Source organism: Mesitornis unicolor, unplaced genomic scaffold (assembly GCF_000695765.1).
Source record: "Mesitornis unicolor isolate BGI_N332 unplaced genomic scaffold, ASM69576v1 scaffold6953, whole genome shotgun sequence".
Taxonomy (NCBI): Eukaryota; Metazoa; Chordata; class Aves; order Mesitornithiformes; family Mesitornithidae; genus Mesitornis; species Mesitornis unicolor.
Genome location: NW_010173925.1, coordinates 14,014 through 31,529, shown reverse-complemented (window position 1 = coordinate 31,529; position 17,516 = coordinate 14,014). Strand labels below are relative to the sequence as shown.

General features: G+C 37.1%; 1 protein-coding gene across 1 annotated transcript in view; it reads right to left on the bottom strand.

Annotated features, from left to right (window-relative positions):
* FAF1 (Fas (TNFRSF6) associated factor 1) overlaps positions 1 to 16,595 on the bottom strand; it is a gene marked incomplete at its 5' end in the record, with an annotated part of 148,045 nt that extends 131,450 nt beyond the window's left edge. The window contains 2 exons of the mRNA XM_010180871.1: positions 1,676 to 1,722; positions 16,527 to 16,595. Coding sequence (XP_010179173.1) covers positions 1,676 to 1,722; positions 16,527 to 16,595 — 116 coding nt within the window. The remainder of the gene's footprint in view (positions 1 to 1,675; positions 1,723 to 16,526) is intronic.
* Between the last annotated feature and the right edge of the window lie 921 nt (positions 16,596 to 17,516).

Genomic DNA, 17,516 nt, shown 5'->3' with positions numbered 1-17,516 from the left:
ATTGTTTAGGTTGGAAAAGACCTTTAAGATCATCCAGTCCGACCGTTAACCCAGCACTGCAAAGTCCACCACTAGACCACGTCCCTAAGTACCACATCTACACATCTTTTAAATCTCTCCAGGGATCAGGACTCCACCACTACCCTAGGCAGCCAGTTCCAATGCTTGACAACCCTTTTGGTGAAAATTTTTTTCCTAATATCCTATCTAAACCTCCTGTGGAGCAGCTTGAGGTCATTTCCTCTCCAGCTATCACTTGTTACTGGGGAGAAAGACCAACACCCACCTTGCTACAATCTGCTTTCAGGTAGTTGTAGAGAGCAATAAGGACTCCCCTCACCCTCCTTTTCTCCAGGCTAAACAACGCCAATTCCCTCAGCTGCTCCTCACTGCCCTTCTATAGGGCCTTCCTACCCTCAGCAGATCAACACTCCTTGGTGTCATCTACAGACTTAGTGAGGGCACACTCAATCCCCTTGTCCAGATCATAGACAAAGGTATAAAACAGAACTGGCCCCAGTACTGAGCCCTGGGGAACACCACTTGTGACCGGCCACGAGCTGGGTTTAACTCCATTCACCACAGGCCTTATCTGGGCCTGGTCATCCAGCCCGTGTTTTACCCAGTGAAGAGAACAGCCAGTTTCTCCAGGAGAATGCTGTGGAAAATGGTGTCCAAGGCTTAACAATGTTCCAAACATTCTGGTATTTCACGTATAAATGCTTTGAGGTCAGGACTTACTAACACAGGCACAGAAAGTGCTCAAAACAACAGAAACCTGATCTCAGATGGGCTAGGTAGGCCTTACACTAAACAAACATGTAGTAACTTTCCTGAGCAAATAAGGTTTTATCCTGAATCAAAACCCTGCTCTATTTAATGATAGCCTTATTAAGGATAGACAGATATGCTAAAACATCACTTTACCTACATTATTTATCTTTTTTCATCATTAAACTAAACTTTTTTAAATAGTACATTGAATATTTTTCTAAACAATATTTTAAACACTATTTTATTGTCTCTCTCAAGTAGCTCAATTCCTGTTCTACCATTTTCAATTGCCTCATCAGCACTTAAGAGCTCATGCTTCAGTGACTTCAAGACATCCAGGCATCAGTAGCCAAAATTTAATTCAGATGCTGAAAGAAAATCAGTAAAGCTACTTCTAGAAGAGAACAACCTTACTTTATCTAACACACTGCCTGAAATTGCGTTTAAAAAACAAAAAAACAAAACTGACAAAAACACAAACATTTTTGGCAAGGGACAGGGAAGCATGGAATATCAATACCTTTAAAAATCCATAGGGAAAAAGAAAATACTTAGCCAGAAACTTCTGTGAATTTGCCTTGCGAATTTTTAGATCTTTGGAAAAACAAATAAAAACAAACAACAAAAAATTCCAAGTCCTGACATGCAAGAAAGCATCCCAAAATCCAGGCTTAGTAAAGAGACGTCCCTGCACAGAATGACCCAACAACAAATTAATTAAAAATAAACTACTTTTAATTTAAAAACTAAATGTTAAATCAGCTTTGTCAGAAATTGAGCCTGCGGGTCCAGAAACTGCTTTACAAGGAGAATTACTTAATCCTCTTAAGATTCGGGAACAAAAACGTAACATTACCCAGCATCATTCCTTGTGTGTAGTACTCCAGTTGTCTGTGCTTACCTTTGTAGAATGCCATTTTCTTGTGGTATGACACCATTTATAGCTGCCTGAAAAGAGACAACAAATTCTGAGTCAAGCATACAGGGAAACAAAAATAAATCAGAACTTCTATAATATGTTTAAAGAGTGACTAGCTTGCTTTGAAATATGCTATAAAATGTTCTCCATTCAGTGAATACTCTTGGTAAACAATACTGTCATTAAAGTACCTGCCTAAGACAAAAACCATATCTAAGTGAAAAATGGATATTGAATTGAAGCTCAGACTCCTAGATGTGTGTGATGGATTTCCCAGGTGAAACGCATGGGAATAAACTGCATGGCCCACGCTCAGTACATCTAACTCTTTGTATACTTGGTACATACATATAGTGAACACACTGCTTCCAGACACATTAAGCTAACTGTGCACAGACAAGGCAGTCAGACAGCACGTACACAGAAAATCTAATGTTTCCCAGAAGTATTGCACAGCTGCACATACACTGCATGCTGCAAGCCTGACACGTTCACAAATTGCTGAAGTCGATGCTAACAGCTACTCAACAGCACACACACCACGATCACACCTACACCTTCCAGACAACCTGCTTCTACACACGCAAATACCATCCAGTCTCTTCAGAAGCCCTCATGTGCCAGGGAACCACAGAAATTAATACCCAAAAATTCAAACAATCTTCAGGTAGAAAAGGAAGTATTTTTTAAGTAAGGTTTATGTGGTTAAATATCACCCCATGCTGTGCAGATCACCAGAATAAGCAAAATATTACTTACAGGTGTATAAGTACGCACCTGGCAAGCTGCATTCAAATTTGGTCTTATTTGAAATTACAGAGTTATTACCTATAAAAATAGCCTAATGAAATTTATCTCATATTAAAATGGATTACATTTAGAATAGCCACAACATACCCCAGTTGCAAGTTCAAAACTCCACTTCTGAAAAAACTGTCTTCTCCGCCTGTTACAGCATTGCTCCATTCTATGCTGCAGAAAGAAGTACCTTACCTAACTTCCCAAACTTCAGACTTTTAATCCTAACCCAGCAATGGGCAGAGAAGGTGGACTAGCACAAGAGGGAATTTCACAGAATCCCAGAACGTTCGGGATTGGAAGGGACCTCCAAAGCTCATCCAGTCCAATCCCCCTGCCGGAGCAGGAACACCCAGATGAGGTTGCACAGGAAGGCGTCCAGGCGGGTTTTGAATGTCTGCAGAGAAGGAGACTCCACAACCTCTCTGGGCAGCCTGGGCCAGGGCTCTGTCACCCTCACTGAGAAGAAGTTTCTTCTCCAATTGAAGTGGAACCTCCTGTGTTCCAGTTTGTGTCCGTTACCCCTTGTCCTATCATTGTTTGTCACCGAGAAGAGCCTGGCTCCATCCTCGTGACACTCACCCTTTAAATATTTATAAACATGAATGAGGTCTCCCCTCAGTCTCCTCTTCTGCAAACTAAAGAGACCCAGCTCCCTCAGCCTTTCCACATAAGGGAGAATTTGACAGGGAATGAGAAGTAACACAAACAAACAAAAAGCCAACAGCCTAAAGAGAGAAAAAAATCAGACTTCCAAGTACAAATTGTGTTTCAATATTTGTAAACACTACTGTGTTCACAGGTACATGTTGGTCAGGCTTAACAGTGAAATTAAAGAGAGCTTGTAGCAACACACTAATCTCCATTTTCTGCTGTTCCACCAGCAATTCATGCATTTCTACTATCACAACTTCTAATATCACTAATACCCATTTTCCTACGTCACATATACCTGACCTGTATACCTGCTGAATGAGTGTCTGGTCCCTGATGAAGAGGAGAACACTGATGTTAAGAAGTTCATAGATTCCCTGGTACTCCAGGAGGACAAAGTCATATACTGAACATGCAACTGAACTATGGACAGTCATCATCTATCAACATCATTTCTACAAATTTACAGCTTAAGTGAGTGCTTAATAAACACCAAAAAAAAGATTAAATCAAGATTTAAGTGCAACTTTTTCTTTTCTCTGAATATATGAACATTATTTTTTACAATGTCCATTAATAGTTAAGGTTACAATGAATCAGGAAGTATTACTGCTGCACTCAGCTAAGTAATTATGAAATTGTAATAAAAGTTATCACATATTTAGAGACAAACGTTGCATGAACAATAGCCAAACAAGCAGAAGGAAGAGTCATAGGTATCTGTCAGCTACAGCAAGTACCCATGAGGCTGTATCACACTACAGTGAAAACAAAGCTTCCTACCAGATCATTTTTTAAATCAGTGTATTCACCATGCATGGCAATAATCAGTGGTTTCTTTTTAACAACATGTCTCGTTTATCATCATTGTGGTTTTTGCAGTCATACATAGCTCTTGATCATGTTCCTCTAATAAACTTCAAGGAAAAAGTGGGAGGTTTTGGTTTGTTTAGGCTTTTCTGGATTGGCTTTCCCTCACCATACTCTTCAGCAACATACATTTCATTCCTGTCAGTCAATGGGTTAGTTGGTTGAAAGACAAAAATATCCTCTATTTTGCATCTGAAGGATAGAGAGAATAAATACAGGTTTCAGTACCACAGGACCAACACTAATAATAACCTGCTGGTACAACAGAATTCTCTTTACTTTGAGAAAAAGAAATTGCTTCAGCTATGAAGAAATACAGCACAGCATGGCATTTCCTCACTTTTTCTGTCAAAGCTCAGGTCTCAGTCTCAGAGGATTAAATCAGCTCAAACTTCTTCTAAGCCTAGTTAGAGGGGTTAAAAATGATAAAGGCTCCAAGCTATTTTCTTTAAAACTGAGTAACTCACTCATTCACGTCCACAGTTTTGTAAACTTGATGACATTTAAGGGGCATGGCAGTAAGAAAAAACACCAAGAGTATTATGTACTTTTTTAATGGAAAGACCTCTGTTACACCACATAGTAAAAATAAAGAGTCTGGACACTGTTAAGCAAGATGGAAGACTAAAATTACGCAGACAGCAAATGGTAGCAGTGCACATGTAGGCATTGCATAAATATTAAATACCCATGTTCTTACAAGACATCTATAAGTAGACCCTGCAAAGAAAATAAGAAAAAGGAACAACCATCTGCTTTAGAATTTCATAGAGTAAGGTTGTGACTATAAGAAAAGGAAAAAAAACCCAAACCACAGAACAAGTTATTAAGGCAAGATCTGTTCCAGGCTGTTCTTCCCCAGTGTCAGCCCCCTTGGAGAGAGGATCAGGTCTCCATGGTTAAGTAAACATTCAAAGATATTAATTTCTTTTGTCTTTCCAAACAGGGATGATTTGATCATCAAAAACAGCCTGTGTGAATAATATACAGTAATTAAAGAGATCTATTACCCTTGAAACTGTTTTAATAACAGGTGCAGTGAATCTATTAATGGATTATTAAATATAAAGATACTACATCTGGCTCAGAAAATGTCTTCAGCTCCCAATAACCTGCTGCTAAGAGCGACACCAGGGAAGCAGCACTCCCTGCTTGTGTACACTGTATATATCCATGGGTGCCACCGCTGGACACTGGGTGCCACAGCTCCAACAGGTATTTACCTGTTCTAATGCTAGCACTATTGAAAGGGTAAAGCTCACTTTAGGAGAAAAAAAAAAGAGGGGTTTTATAAGATTTTTTTTTTCCCAAAGCCAAGAATCTTAGGTGCATCTCAGTGCTACCCATATAGAAACTCGACTGTAACTTTTTGGAGATAATATGTTTCCTTGCAAACACAGGAAACAATAAAGCAATAGGGTTTATAAAAGGTTACCATTAATTAGTAGTAATTCATTAGTAGTTTGGGCAACCCAGAAACTCTGTAGTAATCTACAGACTGAAATTATTTAAGTAACTAAAGAACACTGTGAAGCAGACTGTGAAATGTAAAGGTTTTCCTCAGGGGAATATTAACTTCAACAGATTAGTCAGTTCTGACTAAATGTGACTACCTTTTACGAGTACAAAACAGTGTTAGAGAGAAAAACAAGAACCACCATTTCTTAATAACCTGAGGAAGCAACAATGTTGATGACTTCTCTCAAAACAAAATTATGGTATTAACCACTTAAAAGCAATTAAGCACACCGTACAGTGACTCTCATCCCAGGGGAACAAGCGTCCTATGAATAACTATGAATGTGCTACTTTACATAGCACAAAACCTAAACTCCTGAGTTTAAAATACTGGGTGGTTATCAGCTGACTGGATTTGCCAATCATATTATTTAAAAGCAGAGGTCTACATATAGTGATTGTATATTTAAACAAGGGGAGGAATTTCTTCCTCCTCATGAACTACAGATGGGAGGTTTTAATTCCAGAATTTAAAAGTGATGTTTAGATGAATTATCTGAAGAGTTTAAAGCAGGCCTGGACAAAAGCACAGCTAAAGGCTTTGCAATGGGTGAGGTGAGAGATGCTCCTCCATGGCCACCTCTGGTTTCCTCTCCTTCCCAGTCTCCACACCACACAACCGTTTGGACTGACAGATACAGACCCTACCCCAGACACAGATCCTTTAAAACCTCCCACGCTCAAACCTCTATCCCAATGAAAACGGGAGCAGTCAGGCTCCGGTCTGATACACGGGAATTACTGATTCTCCTCAAGAAACAACCTGACCATTTTGTATGAGTGAAAGCTTAACAAGATCAACTTTCCAAAACAGGGCATTAGAAAACACATCTCCGATCAAGAGAAGAAAGCGAGTTCAAGCAGCACGATGCTGGAAGAACAACCCTTCCAGAAGAAGAGGCTAAAAAGACACAGCTTTCACTTGTGCACAGTATTTACATGAGTTTCATTGAGATAAATAACCACATCAGCTTAATGCAACCAGTACAAGTTTATGTATGAATCATCTTACACAGAATTTTAAAAGCCTTATTTAGGTTTGACTGAATTCAGCAAGTAAGGCCATCTCAGGCTACTTAATAAAGCCCACATAGCGCTTTACATCTGTTTAGCTAAAAATTGAGACGGTTTACATTAAACAAACACAACACATGGATGAGACACAGACACAGGGCACTAGGAACTGCCATAGCAGATGATGTAATCCAAAACCCAAAGATGTCCAACCAAACAGTGTCAACTGCTTCAGAAGGTCACAGGAAATATAATGGAGCAACCTGCTCATGGGGCATTTTCTTCCAATCCCCCAATATTTTGTAGGTCTGACACATACAGATTTCAAAAAAATATAATTAGCAGTTGTATTCCACTTAATGTAATAACATCATAACCTTAATTACTTGTATGAAACTAAGAGCTTTCTTTGATGAAAAGATTCATCTATTATGACTTTCAAAAAACTATATTCTTCCTCAAATGCTACAATTCATAGATTTTGCTTTTGGTTTAAAATGTCTACTAAGTTAAAAACACCGCAGTTCCACATTGTGTGTCTTTCCTGCTCATTTTGCCTTTTCTCCCCACTATACATTTAACATCTCCTTGATATAAAAACAATTTCTCTCAAATCACAAACTCAGAAAGTTCACCCCATGCTGCTCTCTACATTAGCAGAAGTCAAGACAGGTCACCACCTTAGAGAGGAAGGGGTGACAGCAGCTTTTAGACTATATTTTGAAATATAACCAAAAAAAATGTTGTTTAGTTGTTTCCTACTACGAAACAACTAGAAACCTATTTTAGTATTTGTCAGACACTTTCAGCATTTAATCTTAGATTTATTTCTCAGTCTGATTACACAAGCGATTGTGTAATTGGTCTGATTACACCAAAACCTACATAGAGAGCCTCACTACAGAGGGAGAGAGACACGCAAGACAAATGTACTGTGTTTTCGAGTTCTGTAGAATAAATGAAATTATAACTGTTAATAGAAATATGGCAACTGTTACATTTTGAAAACATCAGCCAGTATGCCTGAGTGCTGTCAATCCATCCTGCATGAGGGTCACTCAGGAGTTATTGACTTTAAACAAATTAAATGCTTATTAAAAGCTAAAAGTGTAATGAAATATACCAAAAGTCCACCACTAAGCAATCTAAAACACACCAGAAAAATTCCTTCTTAACTTTTGTATTTTATGATAGATTTCCACAGCACCAAAAGGGTCATTTATACTACTCTGTTTACAATTATAATTCCATTGCTATTAATTCTACTCTTAATTTTGGCTAAATGTGACATTCCCCCTGAAATACAATAGTCTTAACTCTAATTTTGTTGCTTTCACATGATAACTTAAAAATGGATTTAAAATTCATTATTTCATTTGTTATTCAAACAAAATAAATAGATAATAAACCTCTACATGCTTTGTACAATGGGGCACATTAAAAAAAAACCAAAACAAAACACACACACAGAATGAGAACCAAAACTGAACAAGTGTTATCCAGAGAGGGAAAAACAAATAATTAACTGACAAGGGATAAAGGAAAGCGTTAGTGAGGCAAAACAGCATGAGAGGGCCCAGAAAGCGAAAGTGAATTTTCAACTGCTTCCAAACTATAAATCTGTGTGACAAAGGTACACACTGTTAGATACAACAGTAAAGCAAAACAGGAGAAGCGCAAAGATTTATTAGTTCCTTTTGAGCACACAAGTATTTCTTACACTGAAGCGCACTTGCAGGGTTCTGCTATATCACATATTTCAGTAATCACAGTCAACGTTTTGAAATAATGCTTCCCTAATAACTGTCTTTTTGGCAAATACTAATTTGGGCTTGTGTTTTCAACAGGACTGATAATAACGGGTAATGTCAGATGTAGATGTGCTAAAAACATTTGTTCTGACCTGCTGACATGGTGATTTTAGGAAACTGAAAAGTACGTAAGAGACTTTCCTTGTGATCAGTTTACAACAATAAAAGTGGAAAATGTGGGAATAAACAGCAGAAGTTTTACTAACTGGTGCTGACAAAAACATACTGCAAGTATTAATTAAATGAGGCAGTCAATCTAGATTAGTAAAATAAGAGTTCACTGAATTCAGCTTTCCTACAATTACTTCTTTCTCCCAAAGACATGGAGATGGTTTTATGAGATTCCCAAGCAGAGAAACATGGCTTCTTGTGGCTTCGTGCTACCATCACATCTTGCCTGTCACAGCCAAGTCCACGATCTGTTTTTCTAAACAAGGAATTCCACAAAACTATCTGCAGAAATATAAATTATTTTAGACCAGATGCATTTTACAAACAAGATACACTATCACCTTCCTACATACACAGCTACTTCGAAACCATTACACTAGCAAGTAATGACTGCTATGATTTAGGTTATAAAAAAATATTATTCGGTTTGGATTTTTTAATGAAAGCAGTAATACTTCAATTTTAAAATTACTAATTATGCCCCAGCAGTAGCAGAAGCATCCTCTACCTTTGTTATCTTTGGCAGGCATTTCAAGGCAAAGAAATGAGTCAGCTTTTTCCTGTAGCTTGTGATATACTTGCTGGCGTTTCCCCAGCTTTGCAAGTCTCAAAGTATTTCCAAGTGCTAGACGTGAAGTTACACCCACGAAGTTTTTACAGAATGCCAACATTTGTCCACATCGTGGTTAAAATTTAACCAAAAGCTGTAATTGAACTACAATGAAATGTCTTCTATGCATTCTGCTTTATTTCAGCTTGCTTTCTTTAAAACAACTATACTTCATGAAAAGCTGCAAAACAATAGGGTTGCTAATGAAGCAAAAAATTAACATTTCACCAAAAAACGCCACATGAATCTATTCACACAGATGACTCACTTCATCAGCAAGCGAGCACGCATTGAAATAGTTTACAATTAGCACTCTAGATGCGGTTTCTCGTTTCTCCCTACTTCTTTGGTGGCTTCAGCAAACACTTTCCTGTAGTTCCTACAACTTGCCAAAATGCACTAAAAAGCCTTTCAACAGTTAGACATACTTCTATAATCCCGGGGAAAAAAACCCCACATTTTGCACAGTTATTGAACTTTATATTGTCACTGCGTAATTCCACAAAGTGCAATCGCAATAATAAATTCATAACTCTATGTATTTTCCTAGTGTGCTGAAAATAATTAACATGAACAGCTTTATGAGAAGCTTATGGATTGGTATCTATCCAAGCTGAAACTCTATTTCAGCAGGTTCAGGAATAAAGGCAAATCTTACATTCTGAAGTATCCACTCAAAACTCATTCACAGAGAAAGGGAGAAGAGTAGACCACGCTGTGTCTGCTACTCTCTGACACAGATCTAGTTATCTTGGCCCTAGTCAATAACACCACAACTTTTTACACCAGTACTGCTTCACCTTCTCACTTAACAGAAAGGAATGCTTATGCTTGATGTCAAACATATTTTGTTACTCTTTAAAACACTAAGCCAGGCAGCAGGAGAGTCAGATAAAACAAAGGCTATGCTTGAAAAAATACCTATGTATTCATATTTCTACCTCTATCCTTAGAGAGAGTCATTCAAATTTACAATTTAGTAAATTTAACTTAAATTTTAATTAAAGTGCATAGGTTTACTAAAAAGGTGTAATAACATGAAGCATCTTATACAACAGTTTTCAAATTGGCCTAGCATAGTCAGCAGCTGGCCTAATCACTAATAAAAGAATAATTATGCAAGATTTCACTTAAGAGTTTGGAAACCAGAAAGTTCATCCCCAACGTACGTAACCTTCAACTTGTCTCACTGTATTTCCCCTTACACCTCTGAAAGCCTACGCAATACCGCTGGTACTGCAGCCACCCAGGTCTTCCAGGACCAGCTAAGGAGAGCTTATTTAAATAAAATTAGGACAGAACTGTGAAGATATTCAACAGTATTGTAAGTAAATTAATTTTAAAAATACTCTGCTTTGACAGCCTGATGGGTCTAGATGTCTCCTGGTTTCTGTGGTAAAATCTTTCACAATTATGGTTTACTTGCGAAATAGTCAGCACTAGCTCAGATGCTGCTGCTTTAATTAAATAATTTACTTCCTTTTTCTCCTACTCATACATTCCCAGCATGACTCCATGACAGACTAATCACTTGTCAAACACAGTTTTATAAGATGTATGCAATTTTCAGTTAAACTAGTCAGAATAACATACTACAAACTACTTGCAGATACCTCATTAGCAGCCACTTCACTACTAATAGTGCAGAAGTTTGCTCTTAAATTTAAGTGTTTCAGGACAAATTAATGCTAAGCAACTTTCACAGAAATTGCCAATACAGACGTACCAGCCTCTGAAAATAAGTATTTCTAAAATGCAAGGCAGGTAATGCCTACAAATAGCTACAAAAATACTATCGAGCAGTACTGCAATCTCAGGTGCTGCTTTTTGGTTATTCTCAGAACACAACACTCCCTATTGCAAGAAACTATAGTCTTTTTCCATGAACAGAAATCTACGTTTATTACTCCCATTGCTTGTTTGATCACTATGCAAGAATAACTTAAGTAAAGGAGCTTATTTCTAACTAAATTCCATCTGGTTTTGGAAAGGAGAGAGACAGTGTACTTTACAATGTTGACAGCAAGGTTTCAGCTAAAAATCTCCTCTGCTGTCTTTCTGGCCAGGTATTAAAATTTCATATACATCATTACAGGAACACGGCTACAAAATACAGCCATAAAACACATAACCACAATCCTTTTATTATCCTCCAGTGAATAAAGCAGGCTTTTTCTATTAGAAAAATTAAAGTAGTTATGAAACAAAATAAACTATTTTAAATTAACATAATCCCCTCAGTGTGTAGGAAACTATGTACTATATTGCAAGTTAACCATTACATCTGCTAATACTGTGAAGGGGTGAAAGATGCTCTCCTTGAGAGCTATCAGTTTGTCCATCCTCTCAAACAACAGCCTTCAAACTGAAGGACAAACTAACTCACATATTTCATCCCGATTCACAGCTTCTGTTGTAAACTGCACATCCCTTGGCCTCCATCCATTTAAATGTGGTAGACCAAAACGAGACCTAAATACAGTTCGTCACCTACTAAACAATTTTATAATGTTAAAATTTTAGCAGTGGCACAAATGACACTGCACAGCACTGGTTTTCCACCATGACAGCTCAAGGTTGCCCAAGCCCTGAAGGCTTTTGAGACTTCTGCCATGAATTAAGCACAATGTCTCAGCAGAGGAGCAATTTAAAGGAATTAAAACAGTTTCCACCAAATTCCCAAATAATCCTTCTCAAACAAGGCTTTGCCCTGGTAAGGCGACACAGTAAAGTGCCCAGGGGTGGGGGAAGAAGAGTTTGTATTTCTTACACATTCACCTGCCTTAGGACCAAAAAGGAAAAAAGACAGAAATAAACGGAAGAAACCGAACGTCCCTCTGGGTCTAGTCCCAATTTATCTATTATTTGTTGGTGTAAGTGCATTTTCAGAGGTTTTTTTTTTGTACCTGAATAGTCTCAGGCAAGATCCATGAGAATCTAACAAAGTTTTGGCATAGCAGTCTACAGCCTACAAAAAATTTTGGTTTTCAAGTCTTTCTCTACAAACAAGCCAGAAGCTGGCCCCTTCTCAGCTTCTTTTGTTACAGGGGGGGCACTGTGAAACTCAAGATTCTTGGATACTTACACAATATGAGCAGCTACAGCTTTGATTACAGCTTTCATGGCTGTCCTTATAAAAATCACAATGGCAGTGCTAACATGATCCAAGCAGCATTTCTCAATCTCTTTTAAAAGAGCAAAGGGACATCCAAACAAGAAAACAATCCAAAGACCACCTAAGCTTTTAGGAAACAAAAAATTCTAAGGGACCAACCTATGTAATAAAATGATAGTTTTATTTAAAACATTCAGAACATGAGGACACACAAGTTAGACATTTTCTACTTTTATTGCCCCTTTAGTACGTTTGTTTCCTCACTTGCATGTGTCTGAACGTTTAGATGACATTTTTATTGAGTTAGACTCCATTTTATTTTAAACTCTAGTTGCTCTGCTGACCACTTTCTGATGTCTAACAGACCCCTTGCAGGCAGTGGACCAAGACTGAAGCAAAGACACAACAGGATCAATCACAATCTGTGTTCCCATCGAAGTCATGTGACAATATATCGAACATTTTCCTCCATCAACTCAAGGAATCAAGTACTGCTGTTATTAAAAGTCTCAGAAGAAAGCATTTGGGATTTGGTAGGACCACAAAGACACGGCTACCTTGCTGCTGGCAGAGGTAATCCTCCTTCCTTGAAGCATAATACTGAGGTGACAAAGCAGCTCTCTTATTCTGCATTCTGCAAGTAAAGAATCTTTATTTCCTCCACATGTATTAGTGGTGGTGTTTGGTTTTGTTGTTTGTTTTTTTTTTTTAATAGAAGAATGTGCATACAGCTATGTGGAAAGCCATATAAATACTGCCTCTGCTGGCAGCAGGATTCTGAATGCTGTCCAGGCTACTCAGTGCAGTAACAGCAAGCATAAACTAAGCTGACAAGACCATATTCAATAGGACAAAAAGATCCAGAAGAAGACACTTATCTAAGATAAAACGTTAAAAGATTCTTTAAAAAAAAAAAAAAAAAGGGGTTACAAACCTCTGGTTCCCGCAGGCAGCTGTGACTGTACATTTGGCCACAAGAAGGTTATTAACACACAGACAAGCCTGTGTCCCTAACAGTGACAAACCCTCAGATCTAGGCCTAATGAGAGGAGCACACCATGAACTTCTCATCAGTCCCATAAGTGAGTGCTGTCAAATGCGTGCAATATTCAGCAACTCTGAAGTAAAGAAAACAGCAGGTCAACAAGATCAGACAAAAGGGGCCAGTGTGATCAACACCATCACCAGAATGTGTAGTCCTGGTTCTCCAGCCACTGAAATCCAGGAAGGTTACAAGAGTGCTGCTGAACAGATGACAACACTGTCCCAGATTTAAGGAAAAGAAATGGCCCCGTGTCAAACTTAAATTTATCATTTAGTTTCCGGAGGCAGACTAATTCAAATCAATCAAAAACAACTTACAGAAAGATACCACATCAAAGCTTTTGCAGGGCAAACCAGTTAAAAAAAAAGGGACAAAAGGCATCGTTAGTGTATTAGTTTTTACCAACTTGTACTGAGATCTACTATATATTATAACAAAAGAACTAAGTTAATAGTTAGAAAGCAATAAAAGATACAAATAACAGATTGCTGATAACTTTCAAGAGCCAGTGGCCCAATTTTCTGCCTAGGAATCCCATCTAAACTGGCACCATCAAGAGAAATGAAAAAGAAAAACTGTAAAGCCTTAGCTCATTTTCCTCAGTTTAATTTCATTTTTTACTTCTTTCTTTCCAAAAGACAACATTACATAGAAGAAAATATAAATATATAAACAAAATCAGTACTTATATTAAAAAATCCTGTCAGAAAAATAACTATTTTTAAGAGGTTTTACACAGTGAGATGCAAAAAATCCTCATCTTCTAAGTTATCCACTCAAAAGAAAAAAAAACAACAAAATACTATAGTTGACAGTTGAAGCTTTATAAAAAACAGATGTTCAAAATATACAATTTTCTCTTTCCAAGGTACAGAAGAACTCTTTCTCAGCTGCCTCTTGGAAGTTGTGTACAAGAACTGCAACTCATCACATCTCCAGGTGCACTCAACTGCTGGTTTTACTGAGGTCATACCACGATTTGTGCCTCTACCAGAATACAGAATAACAAAGCCAAGTATAGCAAGAAGGTACATAGGTTTTCTTAAGAATATATTTTGAAAATTAAAAAAAAAATTTTTTAAATAATCACTATACACAGTTTATAAACATGTGTATAGTGAAGTGAATATTGAATAGCCATATTCACTTCAATTTGATGTGATGATATTTTTGATATCTTTATTTTGATGACATTTACTTTCTTCTTAAAGTAATATTAAGCAGTACCTACATTACAATGTCTATTGGAAAAAAAATGAAATCTAAATAATGCTATACCAGCGAACAGGAGTAACAACAGAAACAGTCAGACTGGGAAAAAGTAGAAAATTAAGCACAGTGAATCCTGGTTTTGATTCAAAAATCCTGTTCTGATTACCAGAACAGAATACAAAGTCATGCTCTATATGAAGGATTTGAGTTTTTCATTAAACCTGTGAAAGGTACAGGAGACCAATTTTTAAGAGCAGATACAAGCATCTGACACCAGGAGAGCAAAGGACTACCTATGTAACAACCTCATCTATGCAAAGGTCCATATTGCATAGTGCCAAGAAGTACACGATACAAGAGATGCTGGCATTAATGGGTCACTTCCTTTAAATAAGTACCATCATCAGAAACATTTCAAAAGAGACAGAGGTGGGATTTTTCATACTGTTGTCTTTACACAAAGTTACACTTATACTGTCATTTTTACTTTCAAGTATCAAAACAGAATGTTGTCGTTTAAATGGGCAAGCTAAGAAACCAGCCGATGTTACAACAGACAAAAATTCCTAACTTTTGCTTCCACAGATGCTAAAAATTACTGTAAGTTAATAGACCTCAAAGAAATGACACTCAGGAAATAACGTATCAGCAATCCTGGCAGGCTTAAGAGTTGCTGGATCCATTTATTGCAGACCAGTTTCATAGAGATGAAGGTCTGAAGAGACCACTATAATGCCTATGTTGAGCCTCTGTATCTTACAAAACATCTGTAACATTTCATCGCTCAGCCCATAATAAGCCCAGTAATTAGGCTACAGTGTTCTGATACTGAAAAAACCCTAAGCTGCTCCATATGCAGCAGACGACCACAAAGGCAGAGTCATACACAGCAGTGGGAAGCTAATTACTGGCAAGATTAGACTTCATGATCCCACCAAGCTATTTATACGCTGTTATTCCATATAAATTCCTCTGCAGCACTCTCATGATCAATTTGATTTTAAGCACTTCAACAAACCCTGGCAACCAAACATTCATGAAAGAGTTTCTCATATCACTTCAAACAGCGACAAACATGACTTGAACACTGTAAAACACAGACAAGTCTGGGAAATTTAAGTCAAATTAATTTAGTTTAAAGTCAAAGATAAATTAAAGGCATTTTAAATTTTCTTAAATTATCCCATATAGAGGAATAGACGTGAAGACTTCTAATGGGCATGGCTAATCTTTAAAAGTTAAAAAATAGGAAGCTGATTCTTCATTTCAAAACTGAAAAATTAATTCAGATTAATTCCTAATAAAAAATCTAAACCAAGAAAGGAGTTTCTTACACTTCACTCAAGTTTGGCTTTGTTTTAAGGTAAAACCAAATGTACAAAAGAAAAAACACAGTAACACTCACTGAAGTAACAGGAAAGATGTTGGTGACATTTTAACCCTTGATATTCAAGCCTACTAATAAGAACCCCCCCAAAAAAAGTACGAAGAAAATAAGCAGCAGCAATACTGCATCAGTGCAAACAACAACAACGAAAAATTCAACTCAATTCTGCATAACAACTAACAATAGAATAGCAATTATGTTTAAACCAAAAACCTATGAAAGATTGAAATAGTTGGTTTACCTTCTCTATCTTCCACAGGCAACTAAACTCTCAAAAATCTTCTGTGTATACACAAGATGTCTTTTAAAAATGCTACTCTTAATTACACTACTTACAAAATTATTAATGCAATTAACCAAAAAGGAAACTAAACACAGTAGGAAACATTGATTTAAAGCAAAAGAAACAAATAAAAAAGGCACGAAGACAATCAGGTATGTACAGCTCAGTATCATGTTAACCAGGCAATGAGGCTCTAACAGACCAGCGAGAATCCAAACAGAACTTGCTTGTCTCACCATAAAACACACACCCAAACTTGAAATAAAGGTAACAGCTGTCTCAGAAAGATGGCACATCACTGCTACATGGAGTTGATCTATGAAGTTGTTTTCTTAAAATACTTACCACTAAATCCCAGTTATTTTGTTCAAGCAACGTTATAGCTTCATCAATATTTTCAATACCAGTACATGCCTAAAAAGAAAGAGCAGCAGTAAACAGAATTAAAATCATTGATCAAAATGATAGTATAAATACTTACAATTGAATAAATTTCAGCAGAATTACAATAAAGGTGTAGGTATTCCATTTCTGTTATGAGAGGGTAATCTAGAAATCAGCTTTCAAGCCTTAAACATCAAACTTTTGGATATAAGTCCCTGTTCCACCAGAGGATTCTTGTGTAACCTTGAGCAAGCCACCTAGGGAATCAAGACAAAGTAGTTATTTGTAAAATTAGGACAATAGTGCTGTCCCATAAAGGTGTTTTAAGAATTCCACATTCAAAATGATGAAACACTCGTACTACTAAAAGGGGGCACAAAAATACTCAAAATTATGTTTGAGATGGTTTAAATATTTTGTCTGAAGCCAGAAACCTATCTAGATCCTACTGCTGCAACCATCATCTTACACCCCCACTCTCTGGGTGTTACACAGTACAGCGTAAGAGGAAAAGAAGGTGGCAAGTATGAATTTTTGATGGTCAAAGTGCCAACTTACTACTGCATGTACAAATGGGCACACCTTGTGAAACTATTTCAAATGAAGACTATATAGTGTAACATTTACAATGTTATCCTTTCAGATAAAACATTTGCATTTTGTTCTAAGCCTATATCTGGCTCTACCTAGTTCAAGAATCTAACATAATAGCATTTCTAAAGTAGTGATAACTTCTCACAAAATAGTATTGTAAATCAAGCTTAATTCCAAATACAAGAGATCACCTCTACTCATCAAAAACCTTGGTGCAGCATCCTGCTTTCTTTTTTGATATCCATACCTTTTTGAATACTCAACTTCAGCAAGCAGAGCATTGCCATTCATTCTGCCATGTATTTGCTACCACTCACATTGAAGGGAATCAGAGATATTTCATCATGGGGAGAAATG